This window comes from Rhipicephalus microplus, chromosome 5 (genome assembly GCF_043290135.1).
Source record: "Rhipicephalus microplus isolate Deutch F79 chromosome 5, USDA_Rmic, whole genome shotgun sequence".
Lineage (NCBI taxonomy): Eukaryota > Metazoa > Arthropoda > Arachnida > Ixodida > Ixodidae > Rhipicephalus > Rhipicephalus microplus.
The window spans coordinates 149564518-149588113 of NC_134704.1; the positions used below are offsets into that span (position 1 = coordinate 149564518).

The 23596-nt window shown below is 47.2% G+C and overlaps 1 protein-coding gene across 7 annotated transcripts in view; it reads left to right on the forward strand.

Moving 5' to 3' along the window:
• LOC119174182 (uncharacterized) overlaps positions 1–23596 on the forward strand; it is a 177100-nt gene that overhangs the window by 111893 nt on the left and 41611 nt on the right. For 4 of the 7 annotated variants that reach the window (XM_037425001.2, XM_037425002.2, XM_037425003.2 and 1 more), the window contains 7 exons: positions 118–324; positions 3450–3490; positions 4186–4302; positions 12034–12156; positions 16487–16719; positions 17608–17719; positions 21367–21444. In XM_037425001.2, coding sequence (XP_037280898.2) covers positions 118–324; positions 3450–3490; positions 4186–4302; positions 12034–12156; positions 16487–16719; positions 17608–17719; positions 21367–21444 — 911 coding nt within the window. The remainder of the gene's footprint in view (positions 1–117; positions 325–3449; positions 3491–4185; positions 4303–12033; positions 12157–16486; positions 16720–17607; positions 17720–21366; positions 21445–23596) is intronic. The other 3 variants (XM_037425004.2, XM_037425005.2, XM_075896042.1) reach the window with 2 other exon arrangements.

Sequence of the window (23596 nt, forward strand, 5' to 3'; positions counted from 1 at the left end):
TCTTGCACCAGCAACTGCCGCACGCACTCCTGGTGCACTCTTGGTGCACTGTTGGTCGCTATATGGCTTGCCGCATTGATTGGCCCTGTCTCCGACACCCAACACGTGTGTCTGCAGAGAACGGGTGAAGTAGTGGCGACGTCGGCTGCTCCGTCGGCGGCCCAGCCACAGACCAGCTCGACACCCACCGTCACGCACGTGGTGATTCACAGCGTGCCCAACTCCACCGCCATCGTGACGCGGACCACTCGTTCCTCTTCCGCGAGCTCCTCGGCAGTCGCTGCCGTGTCGAGCAGCAGTTCGGTGATGGCCACTTGTGAACAGGTCAGGCTTGCCTCTTGTGGTGCCTTGCTGGTGGTAGGCATGACAAACAACAGATGCGCGCACAGACTCCTTCACGCTGGGCATGGCTGATAGTTGTAGACGGTGGTGGTGTGCCGGATGGTTCCTCTCCCTGCGCTTGCGTATGCGATACCTTGCACTGGCTTGCTTCCATGCTGCACCCATGTCTTGAAGCTTGTTGAATGAAGTGCTGCAAAATGGCTGTGGTTGTGGTTGTTGGAACAGCTGTCGCTCGAATTTTAATTTTTACATAGTGTACTGTCATAGGCCCTGAGAACCGTGATGAAGACTCATTGGTAGGTCCATGTTGTTTCTTCAGGTCTTATTGCACATACTGGTGTGGACGTAGCTAGTGCATGGTACAGCGAGAACTTGTTGAACATGTGCAGTGTGTTTTTGTGTGCCTCCATTACCAGCCGGAGATATTTAGTTTCTTTCGAAAGACTCTCCTTGGCTCAAAACTTCTTGATAGAGCTTCCTATGAAGCTATACAAGCTTCTTTGGTCTCCATAATAGGCAGCTCCTGCATGTTCACGGATATTGCTGGCTTTATTTCTTCCGTCCTCGAGAGCCCTTGTTTGTATGCTCGGTCTGAAAGGCTCTTTCTGTGCTCCTCTATGTCGTCGTCTGGCAGCCACAGTACCTTCGACACTTGTACCATGTTGATTCCTCTGCCCAGTGGAAAGCAGCTGCAAACAAGGCAGTCGCTAAGAAAGAAATAAACTTTTCATAACGAGTTTTTGGATATAATGAACATACGTTTATGAAAGATGAAACTTCGTTTTAATGAGGTTTGAGTGCGTGCATTTTTTTATCTGTCCGTACTTTACTGCAGGCACACTGGTGTCTTATTTTTCTATTACATTAGTGTCTCTTATAAGGAGGTTCGACTGTACATCCTTTAGTCCAACACAACGATCTAGCGGTTACGGTGTTCGGCTGCTGACCTAATGGTCGGAGCTTCGATCCCGGCTGCAGCCTTCTCATTTCGATGGAGGCAAAATGGTGGAGTCCCATTGATATACACGCTGAAGACCACCTGGTGGTTGAAATTTCTGTAGCCTTCTGACACGGTGTCCCTCACAATCCTATGGTAGTTTTGGTATGTAAAACCCAAATGAGTGTTAGTTTTTCAACCTTAGTTTAGCTTTTATGGCCATTCTCATCGCTCTTGTCTCACTGTTGAAGCTTAAATGCACAGTGCACTATTGCACCCATGACTTCACATCGTTTTTATTCCTTCGTGATGGCAGATCTCATCATAATTGAGTCGTTCATTTTTCTCAACCAGTCAATCTCTCACTGCCATGCACTTGGTTGGCATTAAGATCCTTATTTCCTTGCTGTCTCCTTCTCTCCGTGTTTCCCAGTTTAGCTAAGCTTGAGTATTGATTGCATAAAGCATTTGGTTTTGTTGTAACACTATGCCATGTCTTGATACCTTATGCACACACGCATCACGTCTAAGGAGCATGTCAGTACTGTATGATAATTTTCAAGATCACTTGCACTGACAGGATCGCACTACTCGAAGTATGCTCGTAGATTAAACTCTCGTGTGGAAATTGACATTTATTCCATATCGATTGCTCTCGCCTTCAACATTGCTGTGATCAATTGCAGGCTTTGCCCCCGTAGGGAATGCTGGAAATTTTTTTATCAATCTTTATTTAGCGGCCAGCCGCGTAGTTGTGCTGTAGCTTCCCGTCCATGAGAAACCGATGGGCAGCGGCTGGGTGCACTGTATCTGGTACCCCTGACAAGCTTTCAAGGAATTGTACTACCCTCGCATACCCCCTTCATATTTAATTCGTTGCAGCTGCTACCCAAGAATGAATGCACCTTTGTTTGATCAGCAGCTACGAGTTCATTCCGAGCCCCATGGGTTTGGAATTCGTTACATGTTGTCTTTTTTGTTCTTGGCCACTAATAGTCCATCCAGCCCTTTTTAAGTGAAGAAGGTCATGGATATGACGTGTGTTTATTGTGTGGGGGTCTAGTATGTGCGGGAACACATCTGAAGGAACACCTTGTCAAGTGTGTTGTTCCGAGCGTTCTTGCCTGCTTCCTCGTCTTGATGCCCTTTCTGTTGCATGCACTGGAAAGTGTCTGCAGTGAACGAAGTCGGTTACCCAACGTGTAGTCGGTTAATCCTCATCCACTGTGGTTGCACGTACATTGCACTTCATTATGTCTCATTGCCAGTACGCTATCTGTGCTATATTTAATTTGACGATTTTACAGCAAGGTAGTGCCTTGTGTCTTCCACTCGGGGCCTAGAGGCTCGATTGCTGAAGTCGTTAAGTGGCATCATAAAGGTGTGCATGTGTGTACGCTTGTTTGCTTGTTTTGCTTGTTTTGCCTCCTAATTTCCAACTTCTGCAAAGATTTACCAGTTCTGTGAATGTGTGTGCACTCCCAGCTTTTATCAAGCTTTATGAGGCTAGAGACATCATGTTAGTACAGTTGAACCCCTTTATAAGAGACACTGATGAAAGAGACAAGCGGGTATAAGAGTATGCCTGCATTGAAATAGGGTTTGATAAGAAAATGCATAGTATGTGGTACCCTGCTTATAACACACACCTCATATAAAAGGTAAGAATTGCTGCCCTGTGCATGCCTCTTTTAAAGGGGTTCAACCATTCGTGAATGCAAAGTAGTGCATTGTAAAACAATGCAATACAGCACTCATTTTTTATGTGGGTAGGTCCGAAGTGTGTATCTAGGGTGCAGTGTCGCATTTTTCATCATGAATAGGGAACTCGATTGTAATATTGTGCCATGTGGCTAGTCACTGAGACTAAAGATTCTTAATTGAGTCCCGACAAGACAATTTTGTATCCTCTTTCTGTCTGTTGCAGTAAGTTAAAATCACTGCTGGAAAGCTCATTTGCTTGAGTACATGGCTTTCACTTATTTTTGGATGTTTGGTAGTACCCTGCCGCAGTTCCAGTTCCAAAGATTGGGGCAGAACAGCAGCACAACTGCCTTGTGGGCTCCCCTTTTCTGTACCTGAAATTGTGGTGGACAGGTGGATGTTTATCCACTGTCCTACTTTTGTTGAGTTCACAGAAAATGATGTTTCCTTTTACATGCTTACCCAGGGGTCATCGCAAGAAGAGAGTTCGTCGGGACCGAACATAAAGTGAGTAGCAATACTCTCGTCCTGACCTTTTCCTCGCGTGCTTTTTTTTTTTTTTAGTGGTGATTATTTGAGTGTTTTAAAGGTATGTACATGTTAAGGCATTGCAATCGTGCAAGTACTGAAAAACAAGCTTTACAGCACAGTGCCAACTAAACTATCCTTGGAGCCACTTGATTTGAAAAGACTAGCGGACGGGTGCTTTTGCAACACAATTTTTTTTTTGCCATTATTGTAGCTGTGAAAGGGCAGTGGGGGAGGTGGGGGGGGGGGCACTTTTTGCTTGCCTATAGCCTCTCTTTGCAATGAAAGTATATTCGAAGAGTGTAAACGGCACTGATTTTTTCTATATAGTGGATTCAAAATCACCATTTTGATTTTCAAATGCCATATTCGCTCACTGCTTCACTCTGTAAAAGTTGCAAGCATCTACAAAAGCTGCAGGTGTTCTACTAAAAAATGCTACAATCTGCAGCTACCAGTACTCAGGTAGCCCTGAAAGGTGTGTGCAGAGAAAGAAAGAATGGCACAAACAAGCAGCTGCATGATGGGGAATGGCCGAACACGTGGCCACAGAAAATACCGCAAATCTAGATTGAGATTTGACCTGTCTTAAAGTCAGTGTACTGGGTACTTGTGTTTCTGCAGGGTTCAAAGGCCTTGTTATGTTATAAATTATGGATTTCTGTTTGTGCCAGGCTGCTGGTGTACCCCGCGCCACCCAAGACAGGTGGCATCCCAGTCCACAGTGCTGACCTGCGTTGCCTGCGAGAAGGCCAGTTCCTCAATGATGTTATAATCGACTTCTACCTCAAGTGAGCCATTCTCATTACTTGACATTGATGGGCTTAAACTAAAAATTGAGCCTCTTTGGGCATTTCAGCTATGGATTGTGACATCAACATAACATACAGCCAGGCTAGTTGGTTTTGATTCAAAATGTAATGGGTTTGTATGGGGCAAAGTACTTGTGTGAAGAGCAAATTTTAGGTTCCAAGCGAATACGGTAGACACTTAGTAAACGGAAATCTGTTAAACGGAACTACTGCTTAATGGGGCAGACTGGTCTTTAAAACTAAAAAGTGACAAAAAAATTCATTTTGTAAAATTGACATATTAGGTTTCTGCAACTATTTTTCTATCTCTGCAAATTTTCACACACCAGGAAGTGGTAATTTTTTTTGTAATGTTATTCTAACTGTCCAGATTCTTGGTGCTGTTAACATGCAGAACCTTAAAAAAAAAAAAAAAAAAAATGGGGAACCGACTTTAAGAGGAGACATGGGTTCTAAATTTTTTTTTTAATTTTTTGCTCAATCTTAACCAAACTTCACTACCTAAGCTAGTTTTTCATGCTGATTTCTAATCTCTAATTTGTTTTTTAATATTTCGAGTGGTTTAGAAAATATTAAGGTCTGAATCTTAATTAATTGCGCACTTCTTACGGGACTTCTTGGCAATTTATTCTTGCTAAATTCACAAATTGAGTTCATAATCCCAATGCTGGAGACTTGTTGTAGGGGGTGATGCTATTTTTATCCATTTGAAGGCATTTTATAAGCAAGAAAACGGACGAACACTTATGGTCACTATATTACAATAAATTTCTCTCACTAAAAATCTTCAATGGTAATTTTTGAAGTGATGCTAGAGAAATAGAAATAGCATCACCCTCTAGATCATGTCAAGACGAATAAAATGATACCAACTTTGTCTCATTCACTCAAGTTTAACATAGGAAAAACCCTCGCAAGGCCGAGTGCAATGTGCAAAAACATCGAACTGAGAAAAACGCATTTGAAGTTTCTAGCAACTTTAACTTTTGCTAAAGTGAAGCTACAGGGATATTAATGACATCATTCTGTAGCTCTATATTATAGGATAAATGGCCATGCTAAATTTCACTGTACCCACCCAGAATATTGCTCACAGCTTGTTCTAGAACTATAAAATAGTCATTGACTCAGCATGAGAATTATTTTTTTTTCTTGCTTTGTGGTCGTTCCAGTGCCTTGCAAGCGAAAGGAACACAAAAAAAATCATGTATTAATGTTGTCCTTGGATAGACAATAGATTTACACAATGTTTAGGTCTATAACCAAGAATATTTATTTTTGCAAAAATTCTCACTATTTGCCATCATGACTGTTTACAGCAGACCAGGGCTGTAAGCAGAATCCCCTGCTGGCTTGTGACGCTTTGAAAATATTTCCTTTATTGAACTGCTGTCGAGATGCTCTCTTCGCGATTTTCCCAGCCTGCCCTTGTCCTTCTCAAGGCTGCGAGGCACCAAGTTATTGCCAGCGCTGTAGCCCAGCTTCTCGGCAATTTCCACGTTGCTCTTGGTTGTGCCTTGGTTGAAGCGGCTGATGGCTTCGGCAACTGCCATTTCAGTGCTCCGCAAGGATGCATGCTGAGTTTTGGGGGCCTGCTGCCAAATCATAGCGGGCAGGCTCTCACTTGGGTTCTGGGTGATCCCATCGCTGCACCTTTCCAAGAGGGCATGGTCGCTCAGCCGCCTAAACACAGGCTCCAATGCCTCGGTTACGAAATCAAGCAGGTTGTCCTTGTGCGGTGGCGGCTTCTCATTTTTCGCAAGAGCTTTCTGAAATTTGCACCAGGATTCAGGGCCTTCAGGGCAAAGGTCATGCTTTGGTGCCTCGTCAGTTGAAGACATGTAATTCAAAGTTGCTAGAACAGCCTTCTGCATACCTGGAACATCGTTCCTGTGGCTTCTCAATGCGTAGCCATAGTATGAGGTGTTCTTCTTTATCTTTTGTTGCTCAAGTCTGCCCTTTCCACCAAGTGAGCCACCTCGAGCTTTTTTTTTTTTCTCTACAAGGGTACGTAAGGCAGCTCCCATACGCTTGTGTGCATCATTTATGCAGTCCTTTTTGGCCACCTTTATGAAGCCGTACACGTCTTTTTCTGTGAGTGCATGGAATGTCCTGCTGTCGCCGTCCGACAGCATTGTCGTATAAGGAAGCTTGTGCTTTTCAAGTGACCGCTCAAACAAGCGTAGTGCTGCCTCCATTTCCATCTGGCCAGCATTACAATCAACATTCTTCTGGCACAGAGGGGCATGCTGAATGAGCCAGGCAGAATGTCCTGCTTCTCCTTCCTTGGGTCCTGTGGTGCAAACCAGGCAAAAGTTCGATAGCACGATATGGTCTATCACGAGGCCATTATACATCTCAACAATGCAGCCAACACATATATGCGAGCTATGTCCACGTGCAAGCCAGGTGCCGTCATAAATGACGTCAACGTTTCCGGGCGCGTTGCCGAACTCCGCATAGAGCTCCTTGACGCGAGCAAAGCTCGCCTCTTCGCATTCCGCAGCAGTCGCACAGCAGGCTTCTTTCATTATATTCATCTGGCTTTGGTAACTCTTGTGGTGAAGCCCTCGATGCGAAATATTTATCCCGGTGAAGAAGTCCGACAGAGCTGTTGCCCCCTTGCCGATACTGTTGATGGCCTTCATGGCACGCATATTAACTTCAAACGGCCTTATTTTGGCGTCGGTCTCGTCTGCTATACGTGGGGACGAAAAACGCTCTTCGTTAAAGTCACAACTGCCGCACGGGACTATGAGCTTCGAACACAGCCCATACTCTTTCTTGGCCTTTGAAATAGTGACGCTTCTTTCACCGCATTCTGAGCACGCAACAAGTCCATATAACGAGCGTATCGCCGCCAGATCAACAATAACAAATTCTGTCCCGTTTTTTTTGCCACCATCCTCCAGATCAATATGTAGTAACTCGAACTTACGTTCCGTCGCGCACTGCGATGCGAGTGATGCCTTCAAGCCCGCTGCATTTCTAGCGCACTCAGCAAACTCGTCCGCCGAATAAAACGCCGTGTCAATGAGGTCTAGGATGCTGCTAGAAGTGCAAGATGACGATCCGACGACGACACAATCCGATGAGGTGCTGCTGCAAGGCACAAGAGAGTGCACCGCTTCGGGCACAAGCGGCCGCGGCTGCGCGCCGTCGTCGGAATGCGCGGCTTCAGCGGCATCAGGCGAAACCGACTGCACGTTGTCGGCTGCTTTCTTCTGGCGGGCATTCCACGGGCGCCTCCGTTTCTTGTCGTTGCTTGGCGCGTCTTCTTCTTTAGACGAGCGTCTCCAATCATGCCGGCAAGACGGAAAGTTGGTGCGTCAGTCGCGTAGCACAAGCAGGGACGTGCGGAAAGCAGACGAACAATGTGCGCGAATGGGAACCGGCGGCTGACGAACAATATACAAAAAAAGCGTGGGCAACTTTGGCCGCATCAGCCAATGGGAAGCGAGGAACAGGGGGCTCGCCTGGTGCACGCGCACTCCGGCCAATCAGTGGCCCGGAAGGGGGCTCAGGAAAAGGGGCGAGGGCAGCCGTTCTGTTTAAGCGACGCCATTTTGAAGGGTGGCAAAATGCACACAAAGGAATCAGCTTCAAAACAAGCCCAAAATGGCGGCAATCGACCGACTGCATCGCCGGCGGCGCGCGCGGGAAGTTTGAACGAATTTGACCTGCCATGGGTTGTTTTGCAGCTCCCGTGGCGACTTCATAATCAATTTTAATCCATTTACTGATCGAATTCAGCGTTCACAATTTGAGGACACGTGCTTATAGGTCTAAAAATTTCAAATATCGCATTTTCTCAAAATCGACTTTTTGGCCATTTTTCACCATTCTAAGACCCGCGTCCCCCCTTAAGTAAGGCTTATTTATAATTTGTCAGGACCTATGTTAGAAGCTGCGCTATGAATTTATGAGTGCCTTTATGAGCAGTGCAAAACATGCACACATGAGTGTTGCTTTTTGAAAAAGCTCTGTGTTTTCAGTTTTTTCCACTTTTCTCAAAAAAAAAAGGAAATGTACGACTGTTAAATTTTGAGGCCTCAATATCACTACAGCTAGGGCAGGTACAACAATACAGTCGAGCCCGCTTATAACGAACCTGAGTGTGACGCGGCATCCGTTCGCTGTATCCCGAAGTTCGTAGTAAATGAAACACAGCTTTTAAAAAAGTTGCGAGTGAAAACGCGAACTTTTTTTGCCCCAAAAAGTTCGTGATGCACGTGTTTCGAAGAGCAGAAGCGATAAGGGTGGTCTCGAGTTCATTTAAAACAGCAGGGTGCTCGTTCGCCGAGGCCCGTGGCATAAGCTGCATAAGGCACTGGCTTCAAAGTTTCGTCGTTCTCGCAATCCGATTCTTTCAAATCGCTTTTGCCACGTACTTCATTCACAATGCCCCCATCCGTGCACGGTTTCGCAGTGTCGGCCTCATCGTCGGCTGTAATTAAACAACCGCAACAGATGTCCCACTCGCTCTCCCAGGTCGGAATCGACGACGCGCTGCCACAAATCGCCGTCGCAGTTCGGAAACTTCTGGCTCGGCATCGGGCCCGACGTCGACAAAGTCGGCCGCGCAAAAACAGTTTCGCACGCATGTAGTCGTCACCGCTGCCCACGAAATATTCACCATCTCCACGCTCAGCTGAATACCGGGACGGCCGAAGCGGCAAGTTGGCTGCCAGGTGGTCAATAGCTATGAGCAAGCGCTCCGCAACGCGGCACCTAACGCGCGGATTACGCTCAAGCCAAGCGGTCACACCTCCGACGTTTTGTTGAGCGGCAGGAAAAAGCGTGCTAGTCCTCCCGTCGGCCACCATGACCACACACGCACACCAAGAGTGAGCACACGCGACACACATGCCAGAACGCATGGAACAGCTCTGGGCCTGTTTCCAGTCGGAAAACGAAACTAATTCGAGCCAGCATGGCGGGCGTCACGGAGCAATACCGACTCGCGGAGAGATAGAGACGGGCGAAGGGGTTCTGATCGAGAGGGGAGAGCAGACTTGCGAGAGAAGGGCAAGGAGTTGCGATAAGGAGGGGGGAGGATGCGGCGGGAGGGCGACCTTGAAAACCAAAACACACGGAAAGGAGCACAAATGGTCGCTGGCAACGGCCCTTTGGGTATTTACAGTTCTATTACAGATGGGGGTCAATGGGAAGTGCTATTTACAGATAAGGGCCCAGAGTCTTACTTCTTGACTGATGGCACGTTGGGTAGCTTGCTTGAAAGGTCCGCGAAACTTGCACATAGAAAAACTTGGAAAGAGTGCCTGCGCGTGCAGAAGTCAAAGCATGCGCGCGGCGGTGTTCGAAGAATCGGCGGCCGTGGTCAAAAATCGTTTTGTTGCGCCGGCGGGTTTGCGCGGCCTCACGAACTTCGATATTTTGCGATTCGTTCCGCGCAAATTAACAGCCGATTTCGTGCTTCCGCACGCGCATTGAAGGCATGCTGAGCCGAAGGCGAAGTAAGCAAGAACAAGTCCTAAACACGAAACGAATCGCAAATTATTAAAGTTGGTAGGGTAGCACACGCGCGTGCACTAGACGCAGAATATCGGATACAGTCGGGGGCCGACGATGTTCGTAAATGGTCTGGTCACTCCAGGCCGGCGACGCCAACGAGAGTGCCAGCTATCAGAAACAGGGTAGACGGCCGACCGGTCTTGGAAAGATCGGTGGCAATGTGAAAACCCGGGCCTCGTCTGGGGATGCGGGGTGCTCAGAGTAGCGGGGGGAAAAAGGACGAAGGGGTGCGTAACAAAAAGCAGTCGGCGCATGGAGGAAGAAAACAGCTTTCCTTCCTCCATGGGTTGGGGAGAGCGGCAACTTGAGGGTCGCGGAGGCAGGATCGGCGTTTAACCATAAGAATGTATGGGCACTTCGCCGATGCCTGATCTGTGGTCGAAATTGGTTTCCCGGGAAGTCGGCAGACCACTGAATCCATTCGCTGTAACCGATCAGCGGCGCTTGTAAACGTTCGTTGTACGTGCGATTTTGTGTCATTGAACTAATGTATATTTTGACGGTCACGCTGATATTGTTCGTTTTAAGCGAAAGTTCGTTTTAGGTGGGGCCATTTTAAGTGGGCTCGACTGTAATTCTTTTTGCAAGGAAACCTGTATGTGTGTAGCCTACAGAATACAAGACTAAATGCGAACAAGCACACACAGACAGCGCGATCCATGTGTTTTTGTATTCTGTGCTGTACAAATCAATTCAGTACGGATTGTGACATTGTCAATTCTTTTTTTTTATTACAACAGTTATTTATTTATATTTATTTTTTTAGTGTTCCACAGTACTGCTCTATCATTTTGCTGCTGCGCATTTCACCTTACCAAGTTCGAATCGCAGGCTGCCTATGCTTGCAAGAGTGCAGTTTGATGTTGCGCATTCGTGAGTATTTGAGCGTATTGCTTTGTGCTCTTCATGCCAATTTTTGGGGTTGCAACAATGTTCCCATTAATGCTGGATGCATCTTGTCACACCTGTTTGGGAAGGGTATTTCCTGAAAAGAAATTACTTCTCAAGAGTTTCATTTAGTGCGGCCAGCGCAGTTACCGTATTTACTCGATTCTATCGCGCCCTCAATTGCGACGCGCACCCGGGTTCCACGACGAAAAAAAAAAAAGTAAGACATCGATTGCAACGCGCACCCATTTTTCTCGTTGGGCCGCACGATCACACAACTCGGGAAAATGACTCCTTCCGAGAGCGTCTTCCGTTGAAATATGAGGTACGGGGGAAGCTTGTGCCTATCTGACATGCAACGGAGCATTGCTGTCACTCTAGTTTTACAGTGGCCCGATGTCAGCACGCGAACTTGGTTCGCCCCCTTCTTCTCGACGGTTGTGGTGCCAAGCATGTCGAAGTAAAGAGGCGTCTGATCGGCATTCCCGATTTGTCCAAGCAGGTAGCCGTTGTTGTGCCGCAAGTTTAGGACGAACCTCTGAAAACTGCGAAGCTTTTCATCGTACTCCTTCGCAAACTTTTCGCTTATGCCCGTTCGCGTTGCGAGGGAAAAGCCTTTCCTCTTCATAAAGTTAGTTAGCCTGCACATGCTCGCTTTAAACTGGCTCTGCATTAGCCCTTTTTTTTTTAAGGCTAACTGCATAGCCTGCACTTAGAGCAGTTCTGTCGTCACGGGCCGCTGTGCCGCTCACTGCTCAATCACATACTCGCCGAGCAGCTCTTCAGTTTGCAGAAACCGACCCTGCTGTGGTCAAGTGAAGCCTTTGCGTGAATCTTTGTTGTCGACAATCTTCTGCTTTTGTTTCCGCTAGTCCCGCACGCACGTTTCGGGAATTCCGGACGACCGCGATGCGGCCCGATTTCCGTCCGTTTCGGCACATGCGATGACTTTTCTTTTAAAAGCGGCATCGTGGTGCACTCGTCGAGTTTTTCGAGTCGGCCCTTCCGTGCCGTCGATGCTATTGCACTACAAGATGACGAACTCCTCAGCACACGTACGAAGTGCCGCACATGGGAGACACATAGGCAGAAATGGCCGACGCGCCATGCCGACGCACGTAGGGGGCGGCCATTTCGAAAATGCCGATGGCAATATAATGACCGTATTCATTTTTTTTTTTTCGTACTCGATTCTAACGCACATGCAATTTATAAACTCGCTTAACGGAAAAAATGTGCGCATTAGATTCGAGTAATTACGGTATGCAACTTGCCTCGTTTACGCAGGTACCTGCTGCTGGAGCGGTCGAGCGAGGAAGTGCGGCAGCGGACGCACATCTTCAGCTCATTCTTCTACCCACGCCTGACGCAGCGGCTAAATCCTCGTGCACCGGGTCAGCAGGGCCTTACGTGAGTCCCTTTGCGACAAGTTGCAGAAGTGCGTCACGGCACCGGGAAAGTCTGTTTTGTTGGAAATGGGTGCCATAACCAAAAAATAACCTGAGTTCTTCAACCATACGAGTTGCGAACTCCCCCTAGAGCCCACGTTTCGAAATTCAGGCATTGTGACAGCGTTTGCACTTTTCTTTATTATATTTATGTACAGCCGTCTGCATGCATAACTTCAACTCGTTGAAGTCTGGTAGTCTGGAACAGGTTGACTTACACCAGCCTTGAAGTGTGAGGTGCTGTTCTTGAGGTAATATTTCGGCAACAGTGGTCAACACTAGGCAGTGCTGCCATCAGTCAAACCCGTCCAGGACTTTAAGTGGAGCATCTGTGTTAGAAGGGTCACGAGCCACTTTCGCAAGTGATCATTGAACGACCTGGACTTCATTGCCTCACGAATCGATTGCCACTAACTATTTCTCGAATCCCTCAAGAACAAGCAGAATTACAGCGACTTGCGGCATGCGTTAAGAGCTTTATCTTTTCTCTCGTCCTGACAAGCGTGCTGGGAGCTACACATGGAAGGATGGCTCGAGTTAAAGAAGTTGTCAGCTCGTGTCTTGACTATGAGAGCACGAAATGATTGCTTTCTCCCATTGTGAATCCTGTTGACGAGCATGGATTACTGCGTAGTGTTAGCAAACTATAGAGCTCGGAGCGGACACGTGGCAGCATTCCGTGGCAAGAAGCACAGTCCGTAGGAGTATCGCTCGTTAGCTGTTGCCTAATGGCATGTGCAGCGGCCAGCACCTCTGAAGAGATTGAACCCAGACGTCTGTGGATACGTCGGCAAACTCACTCATGATTCGACTCACTTGGACTCTGATCGAGCCACGAGTCTGAGTGATATTTTGGTGAGGTTGAGTTCCAAATGAGTCCGGCGAAAGAAAATTTTCGTCTGTGCTCATGCGTCTGAGTTCGGCTCCGGCAAATTTTAGTGGCTCCGAGTCAGAGTGAGTCCAAAGTGCATATTCATTGAGTGATTTTGAGTGAATTCCAAGCAAAGCATCTTATGGTCGAGCTCATTCCAGCGTGCGGCGTGACCACCCTTACGTGCATGTGCATCGGCTCCCCCCCTCTCTCCTCCCCTACGCTCCTCCCATCTCTCTTCTCGCAACGCCAACACAGGCAGCATCTGCTAGCGAGTTCCTTGATTGAAAAAGCCGACGACTTGTGCTGCTCACTCGTTCACTGGCCATCCCGTATACTGTATCTATTCGTTTGATGAACCCACCCCGCACTGTGGTCCTTGAAAAAAAAAAAAAATATGTTTTTTGATATAGCTGTGCTTTTTATTTTGGTGTTAATAGTAGGTGTTGGTAGTTTTGAAATTTGTAGTAGTGAAATATTTTTACATTAAACTAGTGGCCATTTGGAGGGAGTTTTCGGAACTGTTGTTAATCTGAAAAAAATCGTTAATCTGAGGTTCGCTATAAAGATATTTGACTATGGTTGGTTGGAACATGAGGGTCAACTTCAGGTAGCCAAAATCTGGAAAAGGAGTTCTTGCTACAATCGAGTGAGTGCAGTAGTAGTTAGTGCGTTGTAAACTAGTGCTAATTCACATGCGCATTTAGACACTTCCAAGGTGGTAAAGTTTGTCAACTCATCATCAATAGCTCTGAGAGCCCGAGCATACTGGAAGTGCAAGAAACCAGTCTCTTAATGGGACCTGCAAGGCTCATTCAGAAACATTGCAATGAGAAACACTCAACTGCGTTCAGGGCCTTGAAAACACTGCTGAAAATTCAGGAACGGTAACTAAAATTAAACCCCAAATAAGTATGTTTAGTCTGATAAACTATTTTTGGATAAACATGATTTCAATAAACTGATGAGGCCACTGTTGTGAGTTTTGTCCTCGTCAGCTCACAAATAAAAAGGAAAAATTAAGGTCATATTTTAACCTTTTCAGGCACAAATCACGATGCACTGTCCGCAAATGTGTCAAATTTGTGTAGCATATTTCTAAAGCACTCAATATTACGTTTCAACAAGGAAGATGAAGAAATTGTTTGTTTTGTAAGTTTCAGTTAATTGTTATTACAGTAAAAGCTCTTTAATTTGAACCGCAAGGGGAAGCCACCTCAGTTCGAATTAACGAAAGTTCGAACTAACAAAAGCGAAGAACGACCATAGTACATGCGAGTAGGGCATAACAATTTTTTTGAATAAGTTGGTGATCGCAGTCTTCCTTCTTTCCTTGAAGGCGACAGCCAGCATTTTTTACTCTAACGAGCAAATTTGGCGAAAGGCCTTTTCTCCGCCTTCTTCAAAACTTAAGACGGGCGGCATTCAATCCGACCATGACTTTCGCAGCAGAGGGCCGCCCTGGTGCTTCGTCCTCCTCCTCATCATCGTCACTGGCAGCGACAGGTTCTGCACTTCTAACCTGACATATTATGTCGCTATCCGTGAGTGCACCACACACCGCTGCACTTCAGTCCACATCGGCGTAGTCTGCAAAGCAGACATCTTCCAAAACATCCACCATGGAGGCGGTGACGCCGTGTTCGAGCACTGGTGGCTTGTCAGCTTGCAGAGCTTCAGTGCTGAAGCCACAGTGGCGAAAGGAATTTGCTATCGTAAGCGTTGTCACTTGCTCCCAAGCACGCACAAGCATGTGTAGTGCACTTGGAAGCTTCACTTGGTAGTTATTGCACAAAATAATTTCTTCCAACATATGGCGCCGATAAAATGATTTTAAATTTCTAATTATACCCTGGTCCATGAGCTGCAGTACCGTTGTCGTGTTTGCTGAAAGGAAGGCCAGCTCAATGGCCTTCGTCTCAACGTTGACTTTATGAGCCGAACAGTTGTCCACAAGAAGCAGGACTTTGCAGCCACAGCGTTCGAACTTCTTGTCAAGCTTCCCCAGCCACTGCGTCATCCCCGTCATCCAGGCCTTTTTGTTGGCCGCGTAGTCTGATGGGAGAGACCGGATGTTCTTGGAACAACAAGGACTTCTCGATTTACCTATCACAAACAGAGGCAACTTCTCGGTACCGGTCATGTTCGCAGCAACCATCACAGTTATCCGTTCTTTACTTTTCTTCCCTCCCGTGCACTTGTCGCCGTTATACATGATAGTTTTGGCGGGCAGCAATTTGAATAATAAGGCAGTTTCATCCGCATTGAATATGTCCTACGGATAATACTTTTCCATGTAGCCTTGAAGCACTTCGGAGCGCCAACCTTCATACGTTTCCATGTTGACGGCGTTCATTTCACGTGACACAGCACGGAAAACGGTGCAACCACCCATATGAAGCAGCGAAGTCGTCGTAGTCTAGCTGCAGGGCGAAGTTCGCTGCCTTTGCCAATATGACTGGGCTACTCAGTGGTATGCCTTGTGAACGCATTTCCTTTATCCAAATGAGAAGCGCTTTCTCGAGGTCAGGATGCTTTGCAGGCCGCAACCTTCTCCTTTTGCTCGCAAGTTCTGCCTCTAAGGCGTCTTCAATAGTCCTCCTATTTTTTATATAAGTAGATAGCATTGTTTTCGGTATCCCATGCTTTTTCGCGATATCTTGCTTAGACAAGAGTCCAGCATCCACTTCCCGCAGGATATCAGCTTTCTCCTGAAGTGTTTTGGCACGGTATTTGCCGCGGGCACACGCCATCAAGTTGGAGTAGCAGAATCGCGACAGATGGGAAGCTACTACCGGCCCTACTGCAACAAAAGTTAGCCGAGGCCTAACACCAACACAAAGAATCGCGACAGTCAGAAGCTACTCTCAGCACCAACAACCGAGGTGTACAACGCACGCCTGAGACAGAGACTGCTGAGAAGGCTGGGCAAAGCTACGACGCACCCGATTTGCTGTGTGCTGGTCATGCCATCTGTCGTTTAACAGCAACAACTACGCAGTATTTTCAAAGGCTCCGAGATCGGCGCGTAAAAAAAACAAATCTTGGAGGTTACGTAGGACGGAGAGCAGGCAGCCGCAGAGAGAGAGAGAGATTGTGGGGGGAGGGGGGTGAAGAGTAAGCCTTGCCGCGGTGATCTAGTGGCTAAGGTACTCGGCTGCTGACCCGCACGTCGCGGGTTCAAATCCCGGCTGCGGCGGCTGCATTTCCGATGGAGGCGGAAATGTAGTACGCCCGTGTTTTCAGATTTGGGTGCACGTTAAAGAACCCCAGGTGGTCGAAATTTCCGGAGTCCTCCACTACGGCGTCTCTCATAATCAAATGGTGGTTTTGGGACGTTAAACCCCACATATCAAATAAATCAATCAGGAAGTCCTACTGTCGGCCTCTGTGTGAGCCTCTCGTCACGTACGCCTCGCAGGCCCGCAGCACGACGGCATCGCAATGTGCGGACGTGGACGCGGCACGTCGACATCTTTGCCAAGGACTTCATAGTGGTGCCCATCAACCAGAATGCCCACTGGTTTTTGGCGGTGCTGTGCTTTCCAGGGCTGGTGGCAAACGTTTGCCCGCCACAAGAAGTGGCGGCCAGCTACGATGATCACACGCCCCTGGCGGACAACCAGAGTCCTGCAGCGAGCCCAAAAGCGCCCGGTGAGTGTTGCCGCGTCGTTTACGGCGGTTATGCCCGGCAGGTTTTGTGCCCAGTTACACGTGTCTGCAAGTGTTGAAAATGGGGCAAGTCAGGTTGTTGTACTTGAGGCACAGTACAGCGTCATACGAAAGGACAGAGGGCTAACTTCCAGCTAGGTTTTTTTTTTTTTTTTTTTTTGACAAAGCTTATCAAATAAAGCACACATAAGCACCTGAACGTCTCACCAAAAAACTTTGTTCTCTGTTGACGTGATGGGGCTTGGTGGGGCACTCGGATGTGCCTGTGTACTTGCACAAGACTACTTATTTGATGTGCTTTGGCAATAAAAACCAGTTAGAAGTTGCTGCACCTTCCTTTCATTTGGCTGGCTCGGCCGTTCTTTCTTTTCACCTGATGTGCTGTTGTACCAGTTCAATACGAGTCTGGCTACTTAAGAGCCAACAAAACCTCTTAATTGGTTTATGTCATTTTCGATATGGTGGAATGCCACTGTAATGTTAGATACTGTTGTTGACTTTTTTTTTCGCCACTCTTTCAATAGTCTCGAGATAAAGGGGTACTCTGCCATCTGGCCCAAGCACTGTGAAAAAAATAACAGGTGTCACAGCTGTATCGGTAGCACCGAAATCTCACATCTTAAGGCGGTAGCGCTAAGCAAAGCTCGTGTTAGCAACAGTGGTGTTGTCTGTGAGCAAGAAGTTCTGATGGATGTCAAATAATAAAAGTCGAAATGTGAGCCTTCGAGCTTATATGCGGTGCCTTCTAATAATATCTGACAATGTCAGTGTTTTGTATGTGGCAATGGTGTAATGTTTTGTGCGATAGGCCTGCCTTTGTTGAGTGCTACCATTGGTTATGCATTGTCCTTGCATGGCTTTCGTACTCAGATGGTGCCATCGACGAAGGAGAAAGTGTGCTGGAGTCTGACCCGGATGACGGCACTGAGCTGGAGGAGACGGGGAGTCCACTGGCAAAAGGCGCAGCTGAAGCACCAACGGAGTGAGTGGTGTAGTGGTTACATGCGCGTCAGAGAGCATAAGAACCAATTTTTACACAGAAAGGCAAGCGATGTGTATTACACTTGGGCTACAGTGCACTTCCTAAAGGGCACTAGCTTGTATCAAAGCCTCTTTCTTGTGTCGTGTCAAGCCAACATTTAGACAGTTGTGTAAATATCCACGACAGCAAAGAAGCCTAAGAGGATGAGTGAAAAGTTGATGCTCTAGGTGAAGTTTTCTAGATGTTCTGGCTTTATGGATGGACGGATGAATAGTAAATTTGAGGTTTGAAGCTTACTCGAAATGAATAGTGGTTCTGTCAAAAAAAAAAAAAAAAATGCTTGAGCAAGCCAAATTAGCACTAAACAAGCGTACCCATCAATCAGCATCCACTCCCAGTCTACTGGGCACGTCTGTCACGGAAGGGACAAGAGTGCTGCTCTGAGTGGTTTCCTCGGAAAGTGCCACAAGAAATCACTGACCCATTTCTCTGGCAGTACAAAAATCCTGCCACACAACAGCTTTGGAAGCACTCCTTCTGCCACTGTCACACGCGTGTCTCCGCTAGTGTGTCCAGCTTTGTAGAGCTCAGTTCGCGAATGTTACTTTCTTGCGTCTTCGTCTTTTACTGCGTTTTAGCCCTAGTACGTCTAGCCTGTCTTGCTATTCTTAGTGAGTAGGATTGCTTACCAGTTAAAAAAATTGGCAGCGAGGGATCTATGTCCTCCTATATTGTGATGGCATACAGTGTAGTTTTCACATACAGAGACGCTCGGAAAACTGCAAGCTACAAATGTTTACTTCAAGTGAAGTTAAATGCAGAAAGCGCTTTTGTAAAAGTAAAAAGAACGAGAAAAAGAATAATTTCACATATGACAGACAATATGCCGTACCAGTAACACAACACTTTTGCTGCTGTTCTAAGTCGAACCCGAGTATATCAAGCTCGCCAAAAAACGTTTATTAGTTCGATATATGGCATAATTCGATATAGACCTGGTATAGGTTTTGACACAAATGCACATAACAGACTAGAAGAAAAGTACTTTATTAATATGGTGGCTTACTTGCGTGCCCTACTGTGGAACAAAATAGTCCCGGATTTTTTTCTGTGTCAACGACTTCGCTGCCTGCGACAGCACACAGGCCTCCACGTTGTCCAACGAGTCGGAGCAGCTGAGGCCGCAACCTTCCACATTCAAGCAATAGCGCCGGACCAACGCAAGTGCACTAATCACTTCGGAGGATGTAGGCAATGGGCCGTCGTCGATTTCCATATTGCTGTCGCTTTGGCTTGTGGTCGGCATGAGGTCTGCAATGTAATCCTCATCCTGTAATTGTCCCATGATGGAGACATCATGGTCCGCACTGACGAACTCGTCGAATGTCGATCCGTCGATAGCACCCGGGAACACTGCCAGCTCATTCCAAACTTCGGCGGAAACACCTGCGTTGTCTTCAGTGCTGTCAGAATTTGGGGTGTCATCACAAGGCATGTGGAAGCCGGCATGCCTAAAGCAGTTCTGGATCTTCTTCTTGACATATGCCCACGATCTAGTCAACATAGAAATAGCTCTTAGCAAGTCGATCTTAAGCTCCCTGCCGACACGAAGGTTCTGCAGCAGCCTCTCCACCAGGCCCTTCCGAGAGCCGGCTTTCATTGCGCGTATAACGCCTTGACCCAGTGGTTGCAGTACAGACGTAGTGTTCAGGGACAAAAAACGCAGCTCTATGTTGCTGAATGTCGTACTGCAGTGGTGCGATGAACAATTGTCCAAGAGCAGGCACACCTTGCGATTTTCGCCTACCAGATCATCATTCCACGACGATAGCCATCTGCTGAAAAGCTCCCCGGTCATCCCCGCTTTTGAGTTTGCTCGGTAGGTAACTGGAAGCGACAGCGCATTTCGAAAACACCGCGGTGCCGTGCTTTTCCCGATAACCAGAGGTCGAAGCTTTTTTGATCCGTCTAATTTAGCTGCCCACAGCACGGACACACGAGTTTTGTTTGTTTGCCTTGCCACCGCTTGTCTTGTCGCCACGACACGCAATTGTCTTGTTTGGTAACATTTGCCAAAATAGAGCGGTTTCATCTGCATTGAAGATATCTTGGGCTTTATATCTTGCTGTGGTAGCTCGCCAGTTTTCCTCTAGCCATTTTTCTACACTGTCCAGGTCAACTGCTTTCAACTGTAACAGCTTTGCCAACGATGTCGTGCCGTTCTTTGAACCGCTGAAACCAGCCTGAACTGCCTTGGAAATCATTCCTGCCAAGCAGAAAAGCAAGGTCCTTGGCTTTCTGCTCGATCATAGGGCCGGACACCGGGATGTTTCGAGACCAAACATCCACAAACCACTTGTAAATGGCCGCTTCAACATCTTCGTACACAGCAGCGCGCACACGTCGGTGTCTTGGTGACTTGGCCCTGATGTCTGCCTTGTTCTTCAGGGTAGTACTCGAAGTGCTCCTTGGAATTTTGTACGCGGCGGCGACGTCGGACTTCTCTTCACCGCGCTTAACCCGATTGATGATTTCGAATTTGGCGGCGAACGGCAAATTTTGCCTTTTTGCGCAAGCCATGATGACAGCGCGCCAATACAGTTCACTGAGCACGAACAGGCAACACCACAGACCACGCTGAATCGGCAGCAGGAGGCATACAAGCATAAAGAAAGAAAAAATGGCGCTCACTTCTACCGCCTCTGCGCCTCGGAGAAAGCACGACGGCTTCTGATTGGCTGTAAGCGCTGCGAGCGGGCCAGGATCATTTCTTGGAGGGGGGTGTTCGCACGCGTACAACCGGGCCTAACCAACTTTTTCTAGGGTGGCGCCGGCAGTTTTCCCCGCCACCGCGAGGGAAGACCAACTTGCTGGGGCACTTTTGAGGCGCATGGAGTTTGGTATATCAGTTGTCGTTGCTATTTTTGTTCGATAAAACAGTATCTTTTGCTATATATTCTCAATGTAAACTTACCGTGTTTAGGAATTGTTCGATACACTGGATAATTTGATAGAAGCGGGTTCGATATAGTCGGACTCGGCTGTACATACTCTTTGAATAGTTTGTTTATTGTAAGTAAAATAGACAGTGCACTAATTGAGGTAGAATCGTTATTCTTCACAGTACTCTGGACAAACTTTAGGTGTTTATTGTAAGTAAAATAGACAGTGCACTAATTGAGGTAGAATCGTTATTCTTCACAGTACTCTGCACAAACTGTTATAAAAATAGGTAGTGATAGATTTAACATTTTAATGTAAAGCATGCAAAGCCCGAGATTCTACATGTGTTCTATTTCAGTTGAATTTCACTGGCCAGGACTCTCCTGTGGTCAGACTTTTATGCTTCTGCAACATGGTTAACACCAAGTTTTGCATAATACTTTGACCCTAAATCGGAAGCTTGGCAATATCATGTGCACATCCCATTAATATGGTATTCATGTTACAGGCGCATCATTTGAAGTTTCTCATCTGTATCGAGGGATATTTCCGCATATTTGGGAGGCTGAAACCCAAAAATGCTCAAGTTTTATCTTACGATTTGGTTTCTGGTGCCCAGTGTTACACATTTTTTCATAAATATATCATTAAGTCATCAATAGCGTTCTCATGCTCATATAAGGGCCTCTAATGCTGTCTTTCAGAAGGCCGTACATCCTAATCCTGGACTCTCTTCGCGGAGGCCTGTCTGGTAGGGCCCGCATCATAACAACACTTCGAGAGTGAGTTTTGCTCTTTTGTTGCTCCTCTGCTGAAGTCATTGGCAGAGCTTCAGATGGGATTTAGAGTGTTTGAACCTTTGTTTTGTATGTAGTGCACACATGCAATCACAGATGCACAAACAACATGCCTTCCCTCTTTTTGCGAAATGATATTTTGGTTACACACATGACTTAAGTGCCATTTTGTGGTGTCTTAACCAGAGTAGCAGCAACAAGTGATTGAATCAACCACCGTGGAGTTTTTGCCACTGAACACGGCTGGTGCTTTGCAGCCCATAGAGCTGGGCATCATTACAAACTTTAAAGTTAATTACCGCTTGCGCTTCCTGAATTGTGTGCTCTTGTGTGTCGACAGTGGCAAGACCTACAAGTGTTCAAGATTGGGCAAGTTGGTTCGTCGTACTGGAACTGGTGTAGGTCATTGCAGTTAAAAACAAATGATCAAGCAGACAGACACGAGAAGACTGCGCTCTGTCCTTTCGTGTCGGTCTGCTTGGCCGTTTCTTATTGACCGCAATGCGCTATATCAGTTCAGGCAAGACCCTTGTTTTGAACGTGTTGTCCGCCATCAGCATCTTGTCCAAGGCCTGGAAGGCAGTGACTCAGGATACGATGCGCAGCTGCCTTTGCGGCACAGGATTTGTCAACGGCGAGAGGTGGGGATAAGCACAGTGCCACGACCCTGGACTCCGATGCTGAGAGCCTGCATGCCGTAGCAGCAGACATTTTGGATGACTTCCGTTCTAGTGGGATTGATGGGGGGCAATCGCATTTGAGGCATGTCTTCTATGCTGAGTTGGATGAGAAGGAGATTGTCAGGTCCTCGAGGTGTTGTGGTAGACAGTGACTGCGACGACAGCGTGCCACCCTCACCACAGCCATCAAATATGGATTTGGCGCGGGCTCTAATAGTGCTATTGTCCATACACAGCAATGACTGCACACTGGCCGAGATACAGGCCGACTTGGTCACGCACAGGTGTGCATGCGTGTGTGCACACACAGACAAGTTTTCGGGCCATTGAGCTAATAAAGTGTGTGTGCGTGCCCCTCCTGGGTAAATTTTTTTCTTTCATTTTCTTTTTCTTTCTAGGCTTTTTATCATTCAGAATGAGCGGTTGGTGACTGATACTGAGGCACACATATTTATTCGAATACAGTAATGCCTCGTTATCGCGAACTCGCATATCTTGAAAAATCGGCTAAGTCGAAATTGTTCGTGCCGCGGAACCTTCTCTGTTATGTCCCACCTATTTTTCCCCCTTTACCTCGAAGTATTTCTGGATCGCATTGCGGATATACTAAATCTTGAGTGGGAGTGGAACGAAAATTCCGTCACCAGGTCATTACACAAGATTCGCGCGGTGCTGCTACGCCTGAAATCCGTCAATTTTTTACTTTTTATTTCTTATTAGCCGCACCTGCCGCTATGTCGATACTTTCCGCCAACGTGAAATTTGAGCCTAGCAGCATATCAACTTTGTCGAGCAACCCTGTGGCACGTTGTGCGACTCCCACGCAGTAGGCCTTTGTGTTTGCCCCACACTTGGCTTGGTTGGCGTAGTCGCGTCGTTTTTCTTGTTTGTTTGGCAGTACTTGATGTTTTTCTAAGCTGTGACTTTCGTTCAGGCTAGTCTGCGCAATGCACGCGGCACGGACTTAACGCTGACTTTGAGGAGTGGCAATTTAGCGTGAGTGCGGCAAGCATGGCGTCACAAAAGCAGTGCAAGTCGCTAATGCTAGAAAGGAAGGTTGCCCTAATTAAGAAAGTGGAGAAAGGAGGCCGAACGAAATCAACGATTGCGCAGAAGTTTGGCATCCCGTTGTCTACGTTTTCGACAGTGCTGAAGAACAAGCAGAAGATGCTTGATGGATATCAGCAGAACTTCTCCAGCCAGCAGAAGCGGAGTCGAGGCTTGAAGTTCCCGGACGTTGAAGTGGCATTGATGGTGTTGCTGCGAAATTCCAGAGCAGCCAACCTTCCCATCACCACAGCATTGATGATGGAGAAGGCAGACGCTCTGGTCTTGCAAATAGGGCACACAGAATGTGGCAGTGACTGGCGAAGTGACGGACGCCGACATCGCTCAAACGCCGGGAGACAAAGCCGATCACGAACCACCTCGAGAGGGGCCGACATCTGCAGAAACAA